The sequence below is a fragment of the Eleutherodactylus coqui genome, chromosome 13, assembly GCF_035609145.1.
Source record: "Eleutherodactylus coqui strain aEleCoq1 chromosome 13, aEleCoq1.hap1, whole genome shotgun sequence".
Classification (NCBI taxonomy): domain Eukaryota; kingdom Metazoa; phylum Chordata; class Amphibia; order Anura; family Eleutherodactylidae; genus Eleutherodactylus; species Eleutherodactylus coqui.
Window position 1 is genome coordinate 3803444 of NC_089849.1, and position 26439 is coordinate 3829882.

Sequence of the window (26439 nt, forward strand, 5' to 3'; positions counted from 1 at the left end):
CACTAAATGGGGCACTGCTAGGGAAAAGACCTGGGGGGTACTAGTGGACTGTAGACGTAACTGGAGCAACCAATGCCAGTCAGCTGCTGCAAAAGCTAATAAAGCCTTGGGGTGCATTAAAAGAGGTATAGGGGCGAGAACATTATCCTCCCACTATATAAGGCACTTGTCAGGCCTCACATGGAATACTGCATACAGTTCTGGACTCCGGGTGTTACGTGTGCTGCTGGAATCTGTAGTTCTAGGCTTACTAGCAGCACAGCCCTCACAGGGTTAATTGATTGTGCTGGCTGGGTGTGGTACTTCCTGCTAGCCAATCACCTGGGTCTGTGCTCACATATAAACCCAGCTCCTGGTCAGTCTCTGTCTGGTGTTCAGGGTGAGCAGTCATGAATGACTGTTGACGTTTGCTGTGTGATCTGTGTCTTGCTGGTTTACGTTTGTTTATACTCTGTCAAAAAACGCCTCTGTCCGCAGATAAGTCGCATATTCATGAGCGCGATATTGGGCCGAGTTTCGTGGCCTGATGTCGCACGCGGACAGAAAATCTAGATAAAGACCTATTTTCATGCGATTCATGCGTGATAATAGGACTTGCAATGTGTGAGGTTTTCGGGCGCATCTCGCTGCCGTCCGTGTAAATCCAGCCTATGGGAAGATCTATACAGGCGAAGGTGATATTGGTCTGAGAAACCCAAGACTGTCCGTGCGGGTGAGGGGCGCCGTGCATTGTGGGGCACGTAGACTTCACATGTTATTTTAACAGGAAAATGTTTACACTCCCGTGGCGCTCCTACGTCCTGCGACCGCGATCACCGCAAATAATGGGCGAGTTGTTGGATCAAAGTGAGAGGAAAAGCCCATGGAAACCCAGTGAAGACAAGGGGTTAATACGTAACACACAGAACTCATGCAATGTTGGCGGCCGCATAAATCTGGTCTAACAGTGCGATGACACAGTGTCTCTTGCCTGCTCAGGAGGAGCTCCACTGATTGCGGTCGGCAGCGAGGCTCACCGCAGTTAGTGGAGCTAATTATCGCTTTCTCCTAGCTTTGGGACAATCACAGAAAATGGCCGTTACTGACTGACTGAGGAGTGAATATAGATGCATCCTCCTCTCACCATGCAGGTAGCTGACTACCAAATGCATGGTGAACTACATATATCAGAATGGTCTGGCACCCTGCACCACTATGTGTGGGAGTATACGCCAAGCAGCCACCCCCCTCATTATCAAGAGGCAGTGTGAGTGGCTGTCTCATCGGTGTCCTGCACAGGTGTTATTGGCTCCTCCATTTGGTAGTCAGCTACCTGCATGGTGAGAGGAGGATGCATCTATATGCACTCCTCACTCAGTAAGTAACGGCCATTTTCTGTGATTGGTTTTATTTCTTGATTTCTCCTTCTGTGATGCATTTATATTAGTGTAGGGACCCACTACAAGCAGGGAACCGTGAAGTGGTTAGTGGGCTCATGTATCTTGGCCAACATCCAACCAATGCCTTGCATTTATTATCTATCATTCACATGCAGTGTGGCATTAAGACTCCAGGGGGAGCCCAGGGTGGCAGTACCAATGTGGTTCACTGATGGAAATGCAGGGCAACCCGCCGAATTATCATGGCGTCATTAATAGGTTGCTGGTCTGCATGGTGAACTACATATATCAGAATGGTCTGGCACCCTGTATCCACTATGTGTGGGAGTGTACACCAAGCATCCACCCCCCTCATTATCAGGAGGCAGTGTGAGTGGCTGTCTCATCGGTGTCCCTCACAGGTGTTATTGGCTCCTCCATTTGGTAGTCAGCTACCTGCATGGTGAGAGGAGGATGCATCTATATGCACTCCTCAGTCAGTAAGGAACGGCCGTTTTCTGTGATTGTTTTTAAATCTTGATTTCCCCTTCTGTGACGCTCCTAGCTTTGGGGTATAAGTGGCACAAGGACTTTGTCCATGGAGTGACCAGCGCTGCCGTGTAATAAGACGCCAGCTGCACAGATGGTCGGGTCTTCCTCTCATCCTCCTCACAAACTCCTCCTCAGTATGCTACGCTCCATTGGCCTAAAGGACACTGCCCTCTCCTGGTTCTCCTCTTACCTATCTGACCGCTCTTTCAGTGTCTCCTTTGCTGGCTCTACCTCCCCTCCTCTTCCCCTTGCTGTTGGGGTCCCCCAGGGCTCGGTCCTTGGCCCCCTTCTCTTCTCTATCTACACAGCCCCAATTGGACAAACCATCAGGAGATTTGGCCTCCAATACCACCTGTACGCTGATGACACCCAGCTATACCCCTCTGCCCGTGACATCTCTGCACCTTTCCTCCAAAACATCACTAACTGTCTGTCCGCTGTCTCTAACACTATGTCCTCTCTCTACCTAAAACTAAACCTCTCTAAAACTGACCTGCTGGTGTTTCCTCCCTCCACTAACCGACCTCCTCCTGACATCTCCATCTCAGTGTGTGGCACCATAACTCCCAGCACGCCCGCTGCCTTGGGGTCATATTTGACTCTGATCTCTCTTTTACCCCCTACATCCAATCTCTGGCCCGAACATGTCAGCTGCACCTCAAGAACATCGCAAGAATCCGCTCTTTCCTCACTGTGGAGACGTTAAAAACGCTTATTGTCGCCCTCATCCACTCCCGGCTCGATTACTGCAACTCGTTGCTGATCGGCCTTCCCCCGCACCAGACTCTACCCTCTCCAATCCATCCTGAATGCGGCAGCCAGGCTCATCTTCCTGTCCAGCTGCTACTCGGACGCCTCTGCCCTGTGCCAGTCACTGTACTGGCTGCCCGTTAAATACAGAATTCAATTCAAACTCGCTACCTTCATCCACAAAGCCCTCCAGCGCCCCCCTATATTGCCTCCCTCATCCACAGCGCAGCGCCCCCCTATATCGCCTCCCTCATCCACAGCGCAGCGCCCCCCTATATTGCCTCCCTCATCTCAATCCATCAACCAGCCCGGGCTCTCCGCTCTGCTAATGAAACCAGACTGAGCGCCCCTTTCATTCGAACTTCTCATTTCCGCCTCCAAGACTTCTCCAGAGCAGCACCGGTCCTCTGGAACGCACTACCAAAGGCTACCCGGGCAATCCAGGACTCGCAGAACTTCAGGCGTGCTCTAAAAACGCACCTCTTCAGGGAGGCATACCGCATTCCCTAAACAAACCCCTCTGTACCCCCCTGATAACATGCTCCCTGACCTACTGACTGCAATCCCTGGTAGCCATCATAAACCGCTCCTGCAGTCATACCGATTCTGCCGGCACACGGCTAAATGTCTGACCATTGTCTATGTGTATATCACCCCTCACTCTCCACCTCGCCATACTGTGCACATCTCCAGCCCCTTTACCCTCTGTATCCCCCCATTACTTGTAGTATGTAAGCTCGTTGGAGCCGGACCCTCACCCCTATTGTTTCCATCAACTGATTACTATGTAACCGTGGTTCCGTAATGTCTGTACTTCTGTCTTTCTGTATCCCCCCTGTCTATGTAAGCGCTGCGGGATATGTTGGCGCTATACAAATAAAGTTTATTATTTATTATTATCCGAGCAGTGTCGTTGTGCACACCTCACCCTACTACTAGTCTTGGGGTTCGGGGGGTTTCCTGCTCGCACCTTCTTGCTTTTTTAGCTCAGTTAACCCCAAGAAATGCAGAAATGGAAGAAAAATGCGTCAGGAATCTGCGAGTCATGTATGTGAGGAATGTGTGAGCAGCGGGACGACATGTGTCCCCCAGATGTGGAAGCATGGGAGCTAATAACCGCTCACCTTACTGATGTGGAACTCCAGCTTCCTGATGTGTCTTTCAATTAAGCGAATTTCCTTAAGAAGCAGAAAGAAGGAGGTCAGTAACATGCAGAAACACCAACACAACGGCGGAGATCAGCGGTGACTGACGGAATACGTGCCGCTGATCCCCGTGCAGGAGGGTGCAGTGAGGAGGCTTCCATACATCAGCGGCGGCGGTCCTGCTGCAGAGCTCTTATTTTAACCCCTCAACGACTCTATTCCCTAATGGCCAATCAATTTTTCAGTTGGCGCAAGGACCCGGCGCGTTCTTAGCGGTGTGAGGACTGTTTGCACAATGAGCTGCAGCTTTATATTTTTACATCACGCTCTAGCATTCTGGGGTCACTACATGCCAATAACAATTTTGTGTATTTTTGGGGACATAAAGGGGAAGTTCTGAGTTTTCACATTTTCTTAAATCATTTTTTTAACTAAACTTTTTTTTTGTCCACTTGGGGATTTGAACTTCCTTCACTTTGACCGTTACTGAATATTAACCCTTTCCAATCCAATTTGTATCCTAGTTTTCCTAGGGGGCTTACTTTTTTCTGCTGTTATACAAGGGCGCTATCTGCTGGCTAAAGCCAGTACTGCATGAGGTGACACATTGGATAGGCTCCGACAGCAGAGAGGCTGGCAATATACAGTAAGAGAACCCCGACGGACGTCTTCCAACATCGGAGCTGTACAGCCTTAAATCATAATGTCTTCAGACGTCAGACAGTGGATTGGAAAGGGTTAATGTCTATTGTATTATCACTGTGTACCCCACACTAACAGGCCACTGTAGATGGCAAGGGGCTACAGTTAGGCTTCTGGGTGCCATATCAACTTATCAGTACCCAGATATTGCCAGGCGGATGGATGGGTAACAGAGGGAGCCCTCCCCCTCTGCCAACCTCTTGGATGTCATGGTCACTATTGACCGAGACATCTGTGGCGTTGAATGGCTAAGATCAGAGGCGACTCTGATCCCGGGTATTAGAGCTAAAGCCTCACACAGCTGACCTCCGCTGCTGCCGACACAGAACACCCGCGGGGCTTCCAAAGCAGGGCCATATACTGAGGAGAAGCCCAGGAAGGTGCTCTTATATATATATACACACTCACTGACCCTTCATACGCAGCAACCAGAAGTAATAGTGGAAGGTGGAGAAGAGAGACTGCAAGGAGGACGTAGTGACCACCTGTTACCAGGTACATTCTCGGTGGTCATGACGTTCAGGACTCACCTTGTCCAGGTCGTAGATGTATCCCTGCAAAGGAAGACAGTCAGTCAGTATCTTCATTACACTCGTCTTTCATGAGCTTGTCGGCCATTTTTTAAGTTACAGGTTAAAGGGGTTGTCCATCTGCGAAGCATTGATGACCTATTCTCGGGATGCCCTCAGTAGTAGAATGGCTGTGGTTTGCTGCCTGGGTCAATCAGCTGATGTGGGCAGGAAGCAGATGGCTGCGTTTCCACTGCAGTGGTCTGATTTGGTATTACAGGCGAAGTTCTGACTGTGGTGAATGTCAACTGTAGCAATAATTGCAAACTTTCCTCTGCAGCGGGAACAGAGCTCTCGGCTGCCTGCAGAAATCAGCTCAGAGAACAGCGGATGGTGGCGGTCCTGCTGACAGACTCCCGCTGATCTACTATTGAGGACAGGCCACTAATAGCTTGTATGATGGGGGCGCCATTCTTGCGATGTAAGGTAGATATCCTCCAGGACTGGAGCGGACATGATACCTGTAGTGCATCTTCTCCAATGGCACACTGGCTTGCTGGTTAACACCCTGCAATGTTCAGTGATTGGCCACATGGTTGGCACAGAGCAGGTATAATGCACTAGTAGTCTAAAAACCACATCAGCCACCTTGGACGGCTGCAAATGGAATCATCAGAATGGAGGGATGACAGAGAAGATCAACGACAGGTAGAGTCGCACCATAACAGGGTGGACCAGGACAGAAAAAGAAATAGTTTGTCTTTTTACTGCACCCAATACAGCGCCACCCTTGTTCATGGCCGGCAGCTGGTATTGCAGCTCATCCTCTTCCATGTGAATGCCAGACACAAGGCGAGGATGATAACGGTACTTGTTGTGGGAGGAGACAAAAAGCAGACCCTCCACTCTAATCCTGGGCTACACCTATAACTTGGGCGCTGTATGGCGGTATCATATGGGCATTACATGGCAACATTATTTCTGCCCTGTAGGGGGCACCTCACCAAATTTGCCTCTATGTAACAGTGACTTCATCTGAGAAACAGAACGTCCGTTCCATCGCAGATACAAGCTGACTGTGGCCTAATCATCTTATACAGGGGACACAATTACTGATGTGCCAGAAGTCATGGGACAGGAACTAATATCATGTAGGACGCCTCTAGCCCAGCAAGAGCAGCAGCTTGATGTGACATTGATTCCACAAGTGGCCTGAAAACGTCTGGAGGGACCTCCACAGCTCCGAGGTATTCATAGGTGCGGAGTCTCGGGGGGAATGGACCCCTCCACCACATCCCATGAATGCTCAATCGGGCTCATGTCAGGCGAATGTGCTGACCGCGCCATTCATAGGAGCTCTCCAGAATGCTCCTCCAAACAATTCTAGACAACTTGTGCCCAATGTAACATCCCATCATTTTAGGGGACATGAAGTACATAAGGGGCTGTAAATGGGCACCAAGCAGTGAAATGTAATGGATGCCAGTCAATGACCTGTTTAGGTGGAGCCAACCAACACGGGTATGGAGCCACCACCAACCTGTACTGACCTGTGGGGTATGTGTGTGGGGTCTGTACTGACCTGTGGGGTATGTGTGTGGGGTCTCCTGTACTGTCCTGTGGGGTATGTGTGTGGGGTCTCCTGTACTGACCTGTGGGGTATGTGTGTGTGGGGTCTCCTGTACTGTCCTGTGGGGTATGTGTGTGGGGTCTCCTGTACTGTCCTGTGGGGTATGTGTGTGGGGTCTCCTGTACTGTCCTGTGGGGTATGTGTGTGGGGTCTCCTGTACTGTCCTGTGGGGTATGTGTGTGGGGTCTCCTGTACTGTCCTGTGGGGTATGTGTGTGGGGTCTCCTGTACTGTCCTGTGGGGTATGTGTGTGGGGTCTCCTGTACTGACCTGTGGGGTATGTGTGTGGGGTCTGTACTGACCTGTGGGGTATGTGTGTGGGGTCTCCTGTGGGGTATGTGTGTGGGGTCTCCTGTACTGTCCTGTGGGGTATGTGTGTGGGGTCTCCTGTACTGTCCTGTGGGGTATGTGTGTGGGGTCTCCTGTACTGTCCTGTGGGGTATGTGTGTGGGGTCTCCTGTACTGTCCTGTGGGGTATGTGTGTGGGGTCTGTACTGACCTGTGGGGTCAGTGTGTGGGGTCTCCTGTATTGTCCTGTGGGGTATATGTGTGGGGTCTCCTGTGGGGTATGTGTGTGGGGTCTCCTGTACTGACCTGTGGGGTATGTGTGTGGGGTCTCCTGTACTGACCTGTGAGGTATGTGTGTGGGGTCTCCTGTACTGACCTGTGAGGTATGTGTGTGGGGTCTCCTGTACTGACCTGTGGGGTATGTGTGTGGGGTCTCCTGTACTGTCCTGTGGGGTATGTGTGTGGGGTCTCCTGTACTGTCCTGTGGGGTATGTGTGTGGGGTCTCCTGTACTGTCCTGTGGGGTATGTGTGTGGGGTCTCCTGTACTGTCCTGTGGGGTATGTGTGTGGGGTCTCCTGTACTGACCTGTGGGGTATGTGTGTGGGGTCTGTACTGACCTGTGGGGTCAGTGTGTGGGGTCTCCTGTATTGTCCTGTGGGGTATATGTGTGGGGTATATGTGTGGGGTCTCCTGTGGGGTATGTGTGTGGGGTCTCCTGTACTGACCTGTGAGGTGTGTGTGTGGGGTCTCCTGTATTGACCTGTGGGGTATGTGTGTGGGGTCTCCTGTACTGTCCTGTGGGGTATGTGTGTGGGGTCTCCTGTGGGGTATGTGTGTGGGGTCTCCTGTGGGGTATTTGTGTGGGGTCTCCTGTGTGGTATGTGTGTGGGGTCTCCTGTGGGGTATGTGTGTGGGGTCTCCTGTACTGACCTGTGAGGTATGTGTGTGGGGTCTCCTGTATTGACCTGTGGGGTATGTGTGTGGGGTCTCCTGTACTGTCCTGTGAGGTATGTGTGTGGGGTCTCCTGTGGGGTATGTGTGTGGGGTCTCCTGTGGGGTATGTGTGTGGGGTCTCCTGTACTGATCTGTGGGGTATGTGTGTGGGGTCTCCTGTGGGGTATGTGTGTGGGGTCTCCTGTACTGTCCTGTGGTGTGTTTGTGTGGGGTCTCCTGTACTGTCCTGTGGGGTGTATGTGTGTGGGGTCTCCTGTACTGTCCTGTGAGGTATGTGTGTGGGGTCTCCTGTGGGGTATGTGTGTGGGGTCTCCTGTACTGATCTGTGGGGTATGTGTGTGGGGTCTCCTGTACTGTCCTGAGGGGTGTATGTGTGTGGGGTCTCCTGTACTGTCCTGTGAGGTATGTGTGTGGGGTCTCCTGTACTGACCTGTGGGGTGTGTGTGGGGGGTCTCCTGTACTGACCTGTGGGGTATGTGTGTGGGGTCTCCTGTACTGTCCTGTGAGGTATGTGTGTGGGGTCTCCTGTGGGGTATGTGTGTGGGGTCTCCTGTGGGGTATGTGTGTGGGGTCTCCTGTACTAACCTGTGAGGTATGTGTGTGGGGTCTCCTGTACTGACCTGTGGGGTATGTGTGTGGGGTCTCCTGTGGAGTATTTGTGTGGGGTCTCCTGTACTGACCTGTGAGGTATGTGTGTGGGGTCTCCTGTATTGACCTGTGGGGTATGTGTGTGGGGTCTCCTGTACTGTCCTGTGGGGTGTGTGTGTGGGGTCTCCTGTGGGGTATGTGTGTGGGGTCTCCTGTACTGACCTGTGGGGTATGTGTGTGGGGTCTCCTGTACTGACCTGTGAGGTATGTGTGTGGGGTCTCCTGTACTGTCCTGTGGCGTATGTGTGTGGGGTCTCCTGTGGGGTATGTGTGTGGGGTCTCCTGTACTGACCTGTGGGGTATGTGTGTGGGGTCTCCTGTACTGACCTGTGGGGTATGTGTGTGGGGTCTCCTGTACTGACCTGTGGGGTATGTATGTGGGTTCTCCTGTACTGTCCTGTGGGGTGTGTGTGGTCTCCTGTACTGTCCTGTGGGGTATGTGTGTGGGGTCTTCTGTACTGACCTGTGAGGTATGTGTGTGGGGTCTCCTGTACTGACCTGTGGGGTCTCCTGTGGGGTATGTGTGTGGGGTCAGGGTGTGGGCTCTCCTGTATTGACCCGTGAGGTATGTGTGTGGGGTCTCCTGTACTGACCTGTGGGGTATGTGTGTGGGGTCTCCTGTACTGTCCTGTGGGGTATGTGTGTGGGGTCTCCTGTACTGTCCTGTGGGGTGTGTGTGTGGGGTCTCCTGTACTGTCCTGTGGGGTGTGTGTGTGGGTCTCCTGTACTGTCCTGTGGGGTGTGTGTGTGGGGTCTCCTGTACTGTCCTGTGGGGGGGGTATGTGGGGTCTCCTGTACTGTCCTGTGGGGTGTGTTTGGGGGGTCTCCTGTACTGTCCTGTGGGGTATGTGTGTGGGGTCTCCTGTGGGGTATGTGTGTGGGGTCTCCTGTGGGGTATGTGTGTGGGGTCTCCTGTACTGACCTGTGGGGAATGTGTGTGGGGTCTCCTGTGGAGTATTTGTGTGGGGTCTCCTGTGGGGTATGTGTGTGGGGTCTCCTGTGGGGTATGTGTGTGGGGTCTCCTGTATTGACCTGTGGAGTATGTGTGTGGGGTCTCCTGTATTGACCTGTGGAGTATGTGTGTGGGGTCTCCTGTATTGACCTGTGGAGTATGTGTGTGGGGTCTCCTGTATTGACCTGTGGAGTATGTGTGTGGGGTCTCCTGTGGGGTATGTGTGTGTGTGTGGGGTCTCCTGTGAGGTATGTGTGTGGGGTCTCCTGTACTGACCTGTGGGGTATGTGTGTGGGGTCTGTACTGACCTGTGGGGTCAGTGTGTGGGGTCTCCTGTATTGTCCTGTGGGGTATATGTGTGGGGTCTCCTGTGGGGTCTCCTGTGGGGTATGCGTGTCGGGTCTCCCGTACTGACCTGTGAGGTATGTGTGTGGGGTCTCCTGTATTGTCCTGTGGGGTATGTGTGTGGGGTCTCCTGTACTGACCTGTGGGGTATGTGTGTGGGGTCTCCTGTACTGTCCTGTGGGGAATGTGTGTGGGGTCTCCTGTACTGTCCTGTGGGGTATGTGTGTGGGGTCTGCTGTACTGACCTGTGGGGTATGTGTGTGGGGTCTGCTGTACTGACCTGTGGGGTATGTGTGTGGGAACTGCTGTACTGACCTGTGGGGTATGTGTGTGGGGTCTCCTGTACTGACCTGTGGGGTATGTGTGTGGGGTCTCCTGTACTGACCTGTGGGTTATGTGTGTGGGGTCTCCTGTACTGACCTGTGGGGTATGCGTGTGGGGTCTCCTGTACTGACCTGTGGGGTATGTGTGTGGGGTCTCCTGTGGGGTGTGTGGGGTCTCCTGTACTGACCTGTGGGGTATGTGTGTGGGGTCTCCTGTACTGTCCTGTGGGGTATGTGTGTGGGGTCTCCTGTACTGACCTGTGGGGTATGTGTGTGGGGTCTCCTGTACTGACCTGTGGGGTATGTGTGTGGGGTCTCCTGTACTGTCCTGTGGGGTATGTGTGTGGGGTCTCCTGTACTGTCCTGTGGGGTGTGTGGGGTCTCCTGTACTGTCCTGTGGGGTGTGTGGGGTCTCCTGTGGGGTATGTGTGTGGGGTCTCCTGTGGGGTATGTGTGTGGGGTCTCCCGTACTGTCCTGTGGGGTATGTGTGTGTGGGGTCTCCTGTACTGTCCTGTGGGATGTGTGTGGGGTCTCCTGTGGGGTATTTGTGTGGGGTCTCTTGTGGGGTATGTGTGTGGTGTCTCCTGCACTGACCTGTGGGGTATGTGTGTGGGGTCTCTTGTACTGACCTGTGGGGTATGTGTGTGGAGTCTCCTGTACTGACCTGTGGGGTGTGTGTGTGGGGTCTCCTGTACTGACCTGTGAGGTGTGTGTGGGGGGTCTCTTGTACTGTCCTGTGGGGTATGAGTGTGGGGTCTCCCATACTGTCCTGTGGGGTGTGTGTGGGGGGTCTCCTGTACTGTCCTGTGGGGTATATGTGTGGGGTCTTCTGTACTGTCCTGTGGGGTATGTGTGTGGGGTCTCCTGCACTGACCTGTGGGGTATGTGTGTGGGGTCTCCTGTACTGACCTGTGAGGTATGTGTGTGGTGTCCCCTGTGGGGTATGTGTGTGGGGTCTCCTGTACTGTCCTGTGGGGTGTGTGTGGGGTCTCCTGTACTGTCCTGTGGGGTATGTGTGTGGGGTCTCCTGTACTGACCTGTGAGGTATGTGTGTGGGGTCTCCTGTGGGGTATGTGTGTGGGGTCTCCTGGGGGGTCTCCTGTGGGGTATATGTGTGGGGTCTCCTGTGGGGTATGTGTGTGGCGTCTTCTGTACTGACCTGCGAGGTATGTGTGTGGGGTCTCCTGTACTGACCTGTGAGGTATGTGTGTGGGGTCTCCTGTTGGGTATTTGTGTGGGGTCTCCTGTGGGGTATGTGTGTGGGGTCTCCTGTACTGACCTGTGGGGTATGTGTGTGGGGTCTCCTGTACTGTCCTGTGGGGTCTCCTGTACTGTCCTGTGGGGTGTTTGTGTGGGGTCTTCTGTACTGACCTGTGAGGTATGTGTGTGGGGTCTCCTGTACTGACCTGTGAGGTATGTGTGTGGGGTCTCCTGTACTGACCTGTGGGGTTTCCTGTGGGGTATGTGTGTGGGGTCAGGGTGTGTGCTCTCCTGTATTGACCTGTGAGGTATGTGTGTGGGGTCTCCTGTATTGACCTGTGGGGTATGTGTGTGGGGTCTCCCGTATTGTCCTGTGGCGTATGTGTGTGGGGTCTCCTGTACTGACCTGTGGGGTATGTGTGTGGGGTCTATACTGACCTGTGGGGTATGTGTGTGGGGTCTCCTGTACTGTCCTGTGGGGTATGTGTGTGGGGTCTCCTGTACTGACCTGTGGGGTATGTGTATGGGGTCTGCACTGACCTGTGGGGTATGTGTGTGGGGTCTCCTGTACTGACCTGTGGGGTATGTGTGTGCGGTCTCCTGAGGGGTATGTGTGTGGGGTCTCCTGTGGGGTATATGTGTGTGGGGTCTCCTGTACTGACCTGTGGGGTATGTGTGTGGGGTCTCCTGTACTGACCTGTGGGGTCTCCTGTGGGGTATGTGTGTGGGGTCTCCTGTGGGGTATATGTGTGTGGGGTCTCCTGTACTGACCTGTGGGGTATGTGTGTGGGGTCTCCTGTACTGACCTGTGGGGTCTCCTGTGGGGTATGTGTGTGGGGTCTCCTGTGAGGTATGTGTGTGGGGTCTCCTGTATTGACCTGTGGGGTCAGTGTGTGGGGTCTCCTGTACTGACCTGTGGGGTATGTGTGTGGGGTTTCCTGTACTGACCTGTGGGGTATGTGTGTGGGGTCTCCTGTACTGTCCTGTGGGGTATGTGTGTGGGGTCTCCTGTACTGTCCTGTGGGGTATGTGTGTGGGGTCTCCTGTATTGACCTGTGGGGTCAGTGTGTGGGGTCTCCTGTACTGACCTGTGGGGTATGTGTGTGGGGTTTCCTGTACTGACCTGTGGGGTATGTGTGTGGGGTCTCCTGTACTGACCTGTGAGGTATGTGTGTGGGGTCTCCTGTACTGACCTGTGGGGTATGTGTGTGGGGTCTCCTGTACTGTCCTGTGGGGTATGTGTGTGGGGTCTCCTGTACTGTCCTGTGGGGTCAGTGTGTGGGGTCTCCTGTACTGACCTGTGAGGTATGTGTGTGGGGTCTCCTGTACTGACCTGTGGGGTCAGTGTGTGGGGTCTCCTGTACTGTCCTGTGGGGTATGTGTGTGGGGTCTCCTGTACTGTCCTGTGGGGTATGTGTGTGGGGTCTGCTGTACTGACCTGTGGGGTATGTGTGTGGGGTCTCCTGTACTGACCTGTGGGGTATGTGTGTGGGGTTTCCTGTACTGACCTGTGGGGTATGTGTGTGGGGTCTCCTGTACTGTCCTGTGGGGTATGTGTGTGGGGTCTCCTGTACTGTCCTGTGGGGTATGTGTGTGGGGTCTCCTGTACTGTCCTGTGGGGTATGTGTGTGGGGTCTCCTGTACTGACCTGTGGGGTATGTGTGTGGGGTTTCCTGTACTGTCCTGTGGGGTATGTGTGTGGGGTCTCCTGTACTGACCTGTGGGGTATGTGTGTGGGGTTTCCTGTACTGTCCTGTGGGGTATGTGTGTGGGGTCTCCTGTACTGTCCTGTGGGTTATGTGTGTGGGGTCTGCTGTACTGTCCTGTGGGGTATGTGTGTGGGGTCTCCTGTACTGACCTGTGGGTATGTGTGTGGGGTCTCCTGTACTGTCCTGTGGGTTATGTGTGTGGGGTCTGCTGTACTGTCCTGTGGGGTATGTGTGTGGGGTCTCCTGTACTGACCTGTGGGTATGTGTGTGGGGTCTCCTGTACTGTCCTGTGGGGTATGTGTGTGGGGTCTCCTGTACTGACCTGTGAGGTATGTGTGTGGGGTCTCCTGTACTGACCTGTGGGGTATGTTTGTGGGGTCTCCTGTACTGTCCTGTGGGTTATGTGTGTGGGGTCTGCTGTACTGTCCTGTGGGGTATGTGTGTGGGGTCTCCTGTACTGTCCTGTGGGGTATGTGTGTGGGGTCTCCTGTACTGTCCTGTGGGTTATGTGTGTGGGGTCTGCTGTACTGTCCTGTGGGGTATGTGTGTGGGGTCTCCTGTACTGACCTGTGGGTATGTGTGTGGGGTCTCCTGTACTGTCCTGTGGGTTATGTGTGTGGGGTCTGCTGTACTGTCCTGTGGGGTATGTGTGTGGGGTCTCCTGTACTGACCTGTGGGTATGTGTGTGGGGTCTCCTGTACTGTCCTGTGGGGTATGTGTGTGGGGTCTCCTGTACTGACCTGTGAGGTATGTGTGTGGGGTCTCCTGTACTGACCTGTGGGGTATGTTTGTGGGGTCTCCTGTACTGTCCTGTGGGTTATGTGTGTGGGGTCTGCTGTACTGTCCTGTGGGGTATGTGTGTGGGGTCTCCTGTACTGACCTGTGGGGTCAGTGTGTGGGGTCTCCTGTACTGTCCTGTGGGGTATGTGTGTGGGGTCTCCTGTACTGACCTGTGAGGTATGTGTGTGGGGTCTGCTGTACTGTCCTGTGGGGTATGTGTGTGGGGTCTCCTGTACTGACCTGTGGGGTATGTGTGTGGGGTCTCCTGTACTGTCCTGTGGGGTATGTGTGTGGGGTCTCCTGTACTGACCTGTGAGGTATGTGTGTGGGGTCTCCTGTACTGACCTGTGGGGTATGTGTGTGGGGTCTCCTGCGTGGTAGGTGATTTATGCCGGAGTCACTTGTCTGTTCACTCGGACTATTTAGCCAGGTCCCGCCAGTCGCCATCATGAGGGCTCCCACAGACTTGCGTTTTTTTAATGTGAATGCCCATGGGACACTCTAATCTTAAACACATCGGACAGCGATCCCAAACACAACCTGCGATACGTTTGTAACATTAGAGAGTCCCACTGACATCAACATAAAGAAACGCAAGTATGTTGGTGCCCTTAAGCAGCTTGGGCGGACGGTGCGCTGTCCTATATGCGCGGACGGTGCGCTGTCCTATATGGGTGGGCACTGAGCAGTCCTATATGGGCGGTTGCTGCGCTGTCCTATATGCGCGGACGCTGTCCTATATGGGCAACCACTGCGCTGTCCTATATGGGCGGGCACTACGCTGTCCTATATGGGCGGCCGCTGCGCTGTCTTATATGGGCGGTTGCTGCGCTGTCTTATATGCGCGAACGCTGTCCTATATGGGCGACCACTGCGCTGTCCTACATGGGCAGGTGCTGCGCTGTCCTATATGGGTGGGCACTACGCTGTCCTATATGGGCAACCACTGCGCTGTCCTATATGGGCAGGTGCTGCGCTGTCCTATATGGGCGGGCACTACGCTGTACTATATGGGCGGCCGCTGCGCTGTCCTCTATGGGCGGCCGCTGCGCTGTCCTCTATGGGCGGCCGCTGCGCTGTCCTCTATGGGCGGGCGTTGCGCTGTCCTAAATGGGCGGGCGCTGCGCTGTCCTACATGGGCGGGCGCTGCGCTGTCCTACATGGGCGGGCGCTGAGCTGTCCTACATGGGCGGACGCTGAGCTGTCCTACATGGGCGGACGCTGAGCTGTCCTACATGGGCGGGCGCTGAGCTGTCCTACATGGGCGGCCGCTGCGCTGTTCTATATGGGCGGCCGCTGCGCTGTCCTAAATGGGTGGCAGCTGTGCTGTCCTACATGGGCAGGCACTGTGCTGCTCCTTGTGGCTGGCGATGCCCTCTATGACGTGTTACGGCACACCCTTAATGAAGGAACATTAAGTGCCCGCATAGCTGTGGAAGGGGAATGTCCTGTAATTCTGGCGCCGCTATCACGGCTCGTTCCAGTAATCCACGTTGTGTCGCCATGAGGCCGCTGGACGGTGCTCAGCCTCACTCACAAGAGCACACCGCACAACTTCTACAGGTGGGGGCGCTCCTGAGGTAACGCCACTTCATCATCAGTGTACCTACCGCTATCCCAGGACTTCTGGCAGGTCGGTGTACATCCCCCGGGGACAGAGGGAGAACAAGTAGACAGGAGGGGCATCGGCCGCCGCCGCACCTTACCAGTCTGGAGTTCCTTTTCATGTTCTTCTGTCGGCCGGCCAAGAAGTCCAGCTGCGTTTGATGTTCTTCAAGGTACTCGCTGCAAAATTAGCCAAGGGAATTCCAATTACTTTTATGCAAACCACAAGACGGTCGCGGCTCCTCAAGGAAACAGCTGAGCGCAATAACCCCGTCCTCAGATTATAATCTCCAAGAACATTCCTGCTGCACACCGAGAACAAGCAGAGCCGCCAAGTGCTGCAACCGCCAACAGAAGAGGCCCAATCATTCCCTGTGTGACCTCCAACATCCGCACCATGTGGTACCGGCCCGAGGGGCCACCGTATGAGGGAGCAAGAACATGGGGGCACCAAGCATGTCAGAGGTTACCCCAGTGCCTTACATGAAGGGGGGCCACCAGTGTACCAAAGACCAGGAGAAATAATGTATGTACTCCCACAGAATAGTGAGCGCAGCTCTGGAGTATAATACAGGATGTAACTCAGGATTAGTACAGGATAAGTAATGCATGTACACAGTGACTCCACCAGCAGAATAGTGAGTGCAGCTCTGGGGTATAATACAGATGTAACTGAGGATCAGTACAGGATAAGTAATGTATGTACACAGTGACTCCACCAGCAGAATAGTGAGTGCAGCTCTGGAGTATAATACAGGATGTAACTCAGGATCAGTACAGGATAAGTAATGTATGTACACAGTGACTCCACCAGCAGAATAGTGAGCGCAGCTCTGGAGTATAATACAGGATGTAACTCAGGATTAGTACAGGATAAGTAATGTATGTACACAGTGACTCCACCAGCAGAATAGTGAGTGCAGCTCTGGGGTATAATACAGATGTAACTGAGGATCAGTACAGGATAAGTAATGTATGTACACAGTGACTCCACCAGCAGAATAGTGAGTGCAGCTCTGGGTATAATACAGGATGTAACTGAGGAGCAGTACAGGATAAGTAATGTATGTACACAGTGACTCTACCAGCAGAATAGTGAGTGCAGCTCTGGGGTATAATACAGGATGTAACTCAGGAGCAGTACAGGATAAGTAAGGTATGTACACAGTGACTCCACCAGCAGAATAGTGAGTGCAGCTCTGGAGTATAATACAGGATGTAACTCAGGATCAGTACAGGATAAGTAATGTATGTACACAGTGACTCCACCAGCAGAATAGTGAGTGCAGCTCTGGAGTATAATACAGGATGTAACTCAGGAGCAGTACAGGATAAGTAATGTATGTGCACAGTGACTCCACCAGCAGAATAGTGAGTGCAGCTCTGGGGTATAATACAGGATATAACTCAGGAGCAGTACAGGATAAGTAATGTATGTACACAGTGACTCCACCAGCAGGATAGTGAGTACAGCTCTGGAGTATAATACTGGATGTAACTCAGGACCAGTACAGGATAAGTAATGTATGTACACAGTGACTCCACCAGCAAAATAGTGAGTGCAGCTCTGGACTATAATACAGGATGTAACTCAGGAGCAGTACAGGATAAGTAATGTATGTACACAGTGACTCCACCAGCAGAATAGTGAGTGCAGCTCTGGGGTATAATACAGGATGTAACTGGGGATCAGTACAGGATAAGTAATGTATGTACACAGTGACTCCACCAGCAGAATAATGAGTGCAGCTCTGGAGTATAATACAGGATGTAACTCAGGATCAGTACAGGATAAGTAATGTATGTACACAGTGACTCCACCAGCAGAATAGTGAGTGCAGCTCTGGGGTATAATACAGGATGTAACTGAGGATCAGTACAGGATAAGTAATATATGTACACAGTGACTCCACCAGCAGAATAGTGAGTACAGCTCTGGAGTATAATACAGGATGTAACTCAGGAGCAGTACAGGATAAGTAATGTATGTGCACAGTGACTCCACCAGCAGGATAGTGAGTACAGCTCTGGAGTATAATACTGGATGTAACTCAGGAGCAGTACAGGATAAGTAATGTATGTACACAGTGACTCCACCAGCAGAATAGTGAGTGCAGCTCTGGACTATAATACAGGATGTAACTCAGGAGCAGTACAGGATAAGTAATGTATGTACACAGTGACTCCACCAGCAGAATAGTGAGTGCAGCTCTGGGGTATAATACAGGATGTAACTCAGGATCAGTACAGGATAAGTAATGTATGTATACAGTGACTCCACCAGCAGAATAGTGAGTGCAGCTCTGGAGTATAGTACAGGATGTAACTCAGGAGCAGTACAGGATAAGTAATGTATGTACACAGTGACTCCACCAGCAGAATAATGAGTGCAGCTCTGGAGTATAATACAGGATGTAACTCAGGATCAGTACAGGATAAGTAATGTATGTACACAGTGACTCCACCAGCAGAATAGTGAGTGCAGCTCTGGGGTATAATACAGGATGTAACTGAGGATCAGTACAGGATAAGTAATATATGTACACAGTGACTCCACCAGCAGAATAGTGAGTACAGCTCTGGAGTATAATACAGGATGTAACTCAGGATCAGTACAGGATAAGTAATGTATGTACACAGTGACTCCACCAGCAGAATAGTGAGTGCAGCTCTGGGGTATAATACAGGATGTAACTGAGGATCAGTACAGGATAAGTAATGTATGTACACAGTGACTCCACCAGCAGAATAATGAGTGCAGCTCTGGAGTATAATACAGGATGTAACTCAGGATCAGTACAGGATAAGTAATGTATGTACACAGTGACTCCACCAGCATAATAGTGAGTGCAGCTCTGGAGTATAATACAGCATAAGTATTGTAAGTACACAGTGACTCCACCAGCAGAATAATGAGTACAGCTCTGGAGTATAATACAGAATGTAACTCAGGATCAGTACAGGATAAGTAATGTATGTACACAGTGACTCCACCAGCATAATAGTGAGTGCAGCTCTGGAGTATAATACAGCATAAGTATTGTAAGTACACAGTGACTCCACCAGCAGAATAATGAGTACAGCTCTGGAGTATAATACAGGATGTAACTCAGGATCAGTACAGGATAATTAATGTATGTACACAGTGACTCCACCAGCAGAATAGTGAGTGCAGCTCTGGGGTATAATACTGGATGTAACTCAGGGTCAGTGCAGGATAAGTAATGTATGTACACAGTGACTCCACCAGCAGAATAGTGAGTGCAGCTCTGGGGTATAATACAGAATGTAACTCAGGATCAGTACAGGATAAGTAATGTATGCACACAGTGACTCCACCAGCAGAATAGTGAGTGCAGCTCTGGAGTATAATACAGGATGTAACTCAGGGTCAGTGCAGGATAAGTAATGTACGTACACAGTGACTCCACCAGCAGAATAGTGAGCACAGCTCTGGGGTATAATACAGGATGTAACTCCGGATCAGTACAGGATAAGTAATGTATGTACACAGTGACTCCACCACCAGCAGAATAGTGAGTGCAGCTCTGCAGTATAATACTGGATGTAACTATGGAGCAGTACAGGATAAGTAATGTATGTACACAGTGACTCCACCAGCAGAATAGTGAGTGCAGCTCTGGGGTATAATACACGATGTAACTCAGGATTGGTACAGGATAAGTAATGTATGTACACAGTGACTCCACCAACAGAATAGTGAGTGCAGCTCTGCAGTATAATACTGGATGTAACTCGGGATCAGTACAGGATAAGTAATGTATGTACACAGTGACTCCACCAGCAGAATAGTGAGTGCAGCTCTGGAGTATAATACAGGATGTAACACAGGATCAGTACAGGATAAGTAATGTATGTACACAGTGACTCCTAGCAGAATAGTGAGTGCAGCTCTGCAGTATAATACTGGATGTAACTCAGGGTCAGTACAGGATAAGTAATGTATGTACACGGTGACTCCACCAGTGAGTGCAGCTCTGGAGTATCATACAGGATAAGTAAGATATATACACAGTGACACATTTTCTGTAGACCCATTATACATGTAGGCTGTTACATAAAGATGCATTAAGAGGAGACAATATACACTGAGATCATGTACGTACTTTAGTCCTTTTCTTAAAGCTTCAAATATTTTCTTGACTTGGTGAGGGTGAGGGTCCAGTCTGATGGATCCTTTCCTCAGGGACGGGTACAACTTCTCAGAGCGGACTGACATTTTTGACTTTACAGAGTTCTTCCGAAGAGACTGCCTGGAAAATGCGACAAGAGCAGAAGTGCACAATAAATGTCTTGTAGACAGCGGCTTCCCTAAACACTTAGAATAGAGGCTCTCAGTATTCTCCTCTGCAGATGGTGAGATCTACTTGTTTGTGGGATATTCTGTTGACAACCAATATGGCTGACATTACATTCCAGAGGTTGTCAGCCACATTTAGTACATAAGAGACGCATCCGGTGTTTTGTATAAAAGGGAATTGTTAAAGCATTTCTCTACAGTTATGGCGCCTGAACTAGACAACCTATAAAACTACTACATGGGGGCTCAAACATGGTCCCAGGGTGCCAGCTTGTATGGGGGGGCACCAGGTGGATGAAGGCTGGGGATGATCGCCCTCCGTAAGTCCGCCCGGCAGATGACCCTCTGTGCGCTAGCGTCTTTCAGAGCTATATGAATCCTCCTATTGGCTCCTTCTCCTCCGTTCTGATGTTCCGAGATGTCGCTGTCAGATAGTCGGCATCCATGTAACACAGTCACTTAGTTCTACTACTGTATTTATTTCCTGAGCTTTGTTCTGGGGCTGTATTTATATACAGCGCTTGGTTCTGGGGCTGTATTTATATACCGAGCTTGGTTCTGGGGCTGTATTTATGTACCGAGCTTGGTTCTGGGGCTGTATCTATGTACCGAGCTTGGTTCTGGGGCTGTATTTATGTACCGAGCTTGGTTCTGGGGCTGTATTTATGTACCGAGCTTGGTTCTGGGGCTGTATTTATGTACCGAGCTTGGTCCTTGTGCTGTATTTATGTACCGAGCTTGGTTCTGGGGCTATATTTATGTCCCGAGCTTGGTTCTGGGGCTGTATTTATGTCCCGAGCTTGGTTCTGGGGCTGTATTTATGTCCCGAGCTTGGTTCTGGGGCTGTATTTATGTCCCGAGCTTGGTTCTGGGGCTGTATTTATATCCCGAGCTTGGTTCTGGGGCTGTATTTATGTACCGAGCTTGGTTCTGGGGCTGTATTTATGTACCGAGCTTGGTTCTGGGGCTGTATTTATGTACCGAGCTTGGTTCTGGGGCTGTATTTATGTACCGCTCTTGGTTCTGGGGCTGTATTTATGTACCGAGCTTGGTTCTGGGGCTGTATTTATGTACCGAGCTTGGTTCTGGGGCTGTATTTATGTACCGAGCTTGGTTTTGGGGCTGTATTTATGTACTGAGCTTGGTTCTGGGGCTGTATTTATGTTATAAACTTGGTTCTAGTACTGTATCTATTCACTGGGCAGTTCTTGCTGTTTCTGTACAAGCAAACTACAGGCTGACTATCTATTAATGCTGCTGCTCCCCCAAGAGGCGGGCTGTGGACGACGCACAGTCATCGACGTGTGGATTTCAATAATGCTGGAGTTTTGTGAAATTTTGCAGTTTTGCGCCCGGATGGGGCCAACGACGCTCCTGCATTCTTATATCTGCCCTCCTCTTCCATCCAGATGCCGATTCACAGGCCCCTCCATATGTACAGTAACACTTGGCGGCCTGTCAACCAGCAGTGGGAGTGCTCATACCTAATGGGGTGATGTGAGTGCGCAGGCGAATATTTATATGACCTGGCAAATGTATATTCGTTCAAGCGAATATTTGTAGCACTCAAGCTAAGCCCCCCCCCCCTCATGAGATAGCCCGGTGGCCATCAGTGGAGTACAGCAGACGCAGCTACAGGCGCCAACAGCAGTGTGTGCTGCTTGGCACAGCAGAGGGCCCCAGTACCGTAAGAGAGGGCAGGAGGACCGCATGAGAAGTGGCTGAGGCCGGCGCCTACTGGAGCCTGGACAGGGAGCAGCAAGCGAAACGGCTGGACTGTGTGACCCAGCTCTGTGCAAGAGAAAGGTTCTGCACTTGTAGGGGACAAGAGACGTGTTTTACCCAACAGCCAGAGCCCACAAGAGACGGGCAAGCAGCGCTGTCCGGCACCAGGAGAACGGGAGCCACTGTGCTCGGGGCCCAAACTACAAGGGCAACCCTATGGAACCACAACCAAGAGGACCGACTGCCCTGGAAATTGGCCATAACAATCTGCACACAGTGAAGGTTCTATGGATGAAAACGGCAACTAATGCGATGTCTAAGTCCTGATGTGATGATTGTGCAGGTAAGATGAAGTGGGGATGGGGCGAGAGGTGATGGATAACCTGTGGATGTGACGAGGCAGCAAGGCATCCGACCAGGCGCTACGCGCTTGTGATGACTACTGTGGAGTGAGTAGCGCCCCGTAGGATGTGTAGACGTCGTATGGTGCCGTCGACCGATGCTGATTATTAACAAGAGTTCCTCGCCATCCTCATCGTCTACGAACCCAGGATCAACGTCCAAGTCAGTGGAACATTTCCGTACGCGTGCCTCCCGTGGAGAGCGAAGCAACTCGTTATTTAGTAAAGTTTGTTCTTGTCTGTCACCGCCGCACCGTAGCACCACCCACCGGGGACAGATACGGATATACACAAACTTCATCAGACTCCAGTCCAAATCTGAAAAGTGTCAAAAGTAAGACATGCAAAACCAGTAGACCAGTCCGTGTAAGGGAGAGACCCCCAGAATCAGCGCGTCCGCCCCTATACCCTGTGGCTGAGGCAACAGACCAACAGAATCGGCGCGTCCGTCCCTGTACCCTGCGGATGAGGTGACAGACCCCCAGAATCAGCGCGTCCGTCCTTGTACCCTGCGGCTGAGGTGACAGACCCCCAGAATAAGTGCGTCCGCCCCTGTACCTTGCAGCTGAGGGGACAGACCACCAGAATCAGCACACCCGCCCCTATAACCTGCAGCTGAGGCGACAGGCCCCCAGAATCAGTGCGTCTGCCCCTGTACCCTGCAGCTGAGGGGACAGACCGCCAGAATCAGCGCGCCTGCCCCTGTAACCTGAGACTGAGGGGACAGACCGCCAGAATCCGTGCATGCGGCCCTTAACCTGCAGCTGAAGGGACAGACCAACAGAATCAGTGCGTCCGCCCCTGTACCCTGTGGCTGAGGCGACAGGCCCCCAGATTCAATGCGTCCACCCCTGTACCCTGCAGCTGAGGGGACAGACCGTCAGAATCAGTGCATACGGCCCTTAACCTGCAGCTGAGGGGACAGACCACCAGAATCAGTGCATACAGCCCTTAACCTGCTGCTGCGGTGACAGATCACCAGTATCTGTGCGTCCGCCCCTGTACCCTGTGGCTGAGGCGACAGACCCATGGAATCAGCGCATTCGCCCCCGTACACTGCGGCTGAGGCGACAGACCCCCAGAATCAGCGCGGCCGCCCCTGTATCTTGTGGCTGAGGTGACAGACCCCCAGAATCAGAGCGTCCGCTCCTGTACCCTGCGGCTGAGGCGAAGGGACTGCCAGAATCAGCGCGTCCATCCCTGTATCCTGCTGCTGAGGTGACAGACCGCCAGAATCAACGCGTGCGCCCCTGTACCCTGCTGCTGAGGTGACAGACCGCCAGAATCAGTGCGTCCGCCCCTGTACCCTGCGGCTGAGATGACAGATGGCCAAAATCAGCGCGCCTGCCCCTGTACCCTGCGGCTAAGGCGACAGACGACCAGAATCAGCGCGTCCGCCCGTGTACCCTGCGGCTGAGGCAACAGACGGCCAGAATCAGCGCGTCCGCCCTGTACCCTGCGGCTGAGGCGACAGACTGCCAGAATCAACGCGTGCGCCCCTGTACCCTGCTGCTGAGGTGACAGACCACCAGAATCAGCGCGTCCGCCCCTGTACCCTGCGGCTGAGGTGACAGATGGCCAGAATCAGCGCGTACGCCCCTGTACCCTGCGGCTAAGGCGACAGACGACCAGAATCAGCGCGTCCGCCCGCGTACCCTGCGGCTGAGGCAACAGACGGCCGGAATCAGCGCGTCCGCCCTGTACCCTGCGGCTGAGGCGACAGACTGCCAGAATCAACGCGTGCGCCCCTGTACCCTGCTGCTGAGGTGACAGACCGCCAGAATCAGCGCGTCCGCCCCTGTACCCTGCGGCTGAGGTGACAGATGGCCAGAATCAGCGCGTACGCCCCTGTACCCTGCGGCTAAGGCGACAGACGACCAGAATCAGCGCGTCCGCCCGTGTACCCTGCGGCTGAGGCAACAGATGTCCAGAATCAGCGCGTCCGCCCTGTACCCTGCGGCTGAGGCAACAGACTGCCAGAATCAGCGCATCCGCCCCTGTACCCTGCAGCTGAGGTAACAGACCCCCAGAATAGGCGAGTCTGCCCCTGTACCCTGCAGCTGAGGTGACAGACAGCCAGAATCAGCGCGTCTGCCCCAGTACCCTGCCGCTGAGGTAACAGACCCCCACAATAAGCGCGTCCGCCCCTGTACCCTGCAGCTGAGGTGACAGACAGCCAGAATCAGCACGTTCGCCCCGTACCCTGAGGCTGAGGTGACAGACCACCAGAATCAGCGTGTCCGTCCCTGTACCCTGCAGCTGAGATGACAGACCGCCAGAATCAGCGCGTCTGACCCTGTACCCTGAGGCTGAGGTGACAGACCGCCAGAATCAGTGCATCCGCCCCTGTACCCTGAGGCTGAGGTGACAGACCACCAGAATCAGCGTGTCCGTCCCTGTACCCTGCAGCTGAGGTGACAGACCGCCAGAATCAGCTCGTCTGACCCTGTGGCTGAGGTGACAGACCGCCAGAATCAGTGCGTCTGCCCCCGTACCCTGTGGCTAAGGTGACAGACCGCCAGAATCAGCGCATCCGCCCCTGTACCCTGCGGCTGAGGTAACAGACCCCCAGAATCAGTGCGTCTGCCCCCGTACCCTGTGGCTAAGGTGACAGACCCCCAGAATCAGCGCATCCGCCCCTGTACCCTGCAGCTGAGGTGACGAGGGGGATATTCTCTATTATAACGAGAACGCTCTTTATACGTGAAGCAAAGTGAAGTCCAAATAGGAAAAACCAGCTGTGGAGACGATCTATTTTGCGCCCGTGAATCATCTGCCGTCCTCGCAGACCGGATGGTGGTCTGGCTTCTATCTCGCAGTCACCTGAAGCTTGCAGTGACGTCTATTATCCCGCCTGAGCCTTCGGTTAGATTACCTTTTCTCGTAGATCATTTCCTAAACGCTTTTCTAGCCGGCAGACGTATTGATTTTACAGGCTTCCGGCGCGGCGTCTGCTGCCATACTTCAGTATCTATTGCACTTGCAGTGAATTAGAGGATAGAGGGAGTGATGAGCCGCAGACCTGATATACCGCAGGGTCTTCCGGATCGTACTGAGCGGAGGTCTCCCACTAACTGCTGGTCACGGGGGGGGGTGTAGAAAACCGTATAAAAGGCGCTCGCCGCGTCACTCCGAAGTGTCTGGAAGCAGGAAAACGCTAAAAACAATCTGCAGAGGAGACTTTACGGGCTGAAATCTCATCAGTCGGCCGGTTGGAGTCTACTGGCCCCATAAAGCCGCCAGACGAGCCCTAATGGCTTCCAGACTCGGCGGCTGGTAATCTCTTTTCATTACTTACGAGGTCTTTCGGACTTGTAATGTACTAAAACCAGCGAAGGATCGGCTCCTGCCGACGGCGGCGAGACCGTCACTGGGAGAGCTGAACTTCAACTTCACCGACATGTTGGCTGAAAGAGAAGGAGAGAAGAGTCATAAAAGCGACCGCCGCACAACGCAGCGCTCAGTCCGCGACTACCGCAGTCCGAGAAACGCCTTACTAGCAGATTCACAGCTGGGAGCGTTTCAATTCTTTATCGTTTTGATCTCTGCTTGCTGACAGTGAATGGAAACATGCTTCAACAGATTTAAAGACTGAACCCTTCAATTTCCAGGGCTTTTTATAGGCAGCCCATCATGCCCCCTATGCTGCCCCCTGGGGGCAGTACACTGTATTGACGCACAAAAGGATTTCAGTGATCTCTCACTTAGGGCTTTTACCCACTAGCGGTTTTGTTTAAGGCTGCGATATCACTGCTTTTTTGGGGGGGGGGACTTTCTAATGTTAAAATCGCAAGTTTGTGCTTTTCCGATTTTTGTGCGATGCGATTTTAACATTAGAAAGTCCCATTGAAAAAAAAGCAGCGATATCGCAGCGTTAAAAAACAGTTAGCGGGTGAAAGCCCTTATGTGAATAATCGCAGCAGTCTTTAAGAACATTCACGTGAAACGGTGCCGCGTGCGACCGGCGCTGCCCAAGAAAAGATCAACGATATTGAAGATATACGAGGCCCCTCCCCCGCTGCTGGCAGGCGTCTCCATATTACAGCGCGCACATTTACACAGCTTCTGACCGCTAGTTTCTGCAATCCCCCCATAGTTCTTGGCGTGGGGGGCTCATACAGCATAACCTGCAACAGAAACATTTCTGCCGCAGATTTGAATTCGCGATGCTCGTTAGCGTCCTTCAGTAAGCCAATCCGCAGGCAGATATCCTGATTCCGTATCAGGAGAGGCTAGTCACTTCTTTTATTTCCCGTAATGTGGATTTGAAATAGTTTATGCAGTGCAGGTGCCCATTCAAACAAACGGGACCCAGAATTGACGCAAATTTGGCGCAGATTTCACGGCCTAAAAAAATGTGTGCAGCAATTCTTACAAATAAAACGTCTGCCGGTTTTGACCGGGCGCGCCAAAGATTATAGAGGGACTTGTCAAAAGGACACAAACAGATGTGCCAATTGCGCCATTTTTATTTCCGATCAGCGAGTTACCCGCTGTCCCGTGGAGATCTTGTGGTTTGGGGGTCAGCTGCAATTGTGGTG

At 52.5% G+C, this 26439-nt stretch overlaps 1 protein-coding gene across 4 annotated transcripts in view; it reads right to left on the reverse strand.

Annotated features, from left to right (window-relative positions):
• The window catches only part of RIPOR3 (RIPOR family member 3), a 116289-nt gene that overhangs the window by 35982 nt on the left and 53868 nt on the right, over positions 1–26439 (reverse strand). For 3 of the 4 annotated variants that reach the window (XM_066587696.1, XM_066587695.1, XM_066587698.1), the window contains exons 2-6: positions 25197–25305; positions 19579–19725; positions 15553–15631; positions 5038–5061; positions 3785–3838 (exon numbers count right to left, since the gene is read on the reverse strand). In XM_066587696.1, coding sequence (XP_066443793.1) covers positions 3785–3838; positions 5038–5061; positions 15553–15631; positions 19579–19725; positions 25197–25300 — 408 coding nt within the window. In that variant the 5' untranslated portion in view covers positions 25301–25305. Of the gene's footprint in view, positions 1–3784; positions 3839–5037; positions 5062–15552; positions 15632–19578; positions 19726–25192; positions 25306–26439 lie in introns of those variants that run through there. The other variant, XM_066587697.1, reaches the window with a different exon arrangement.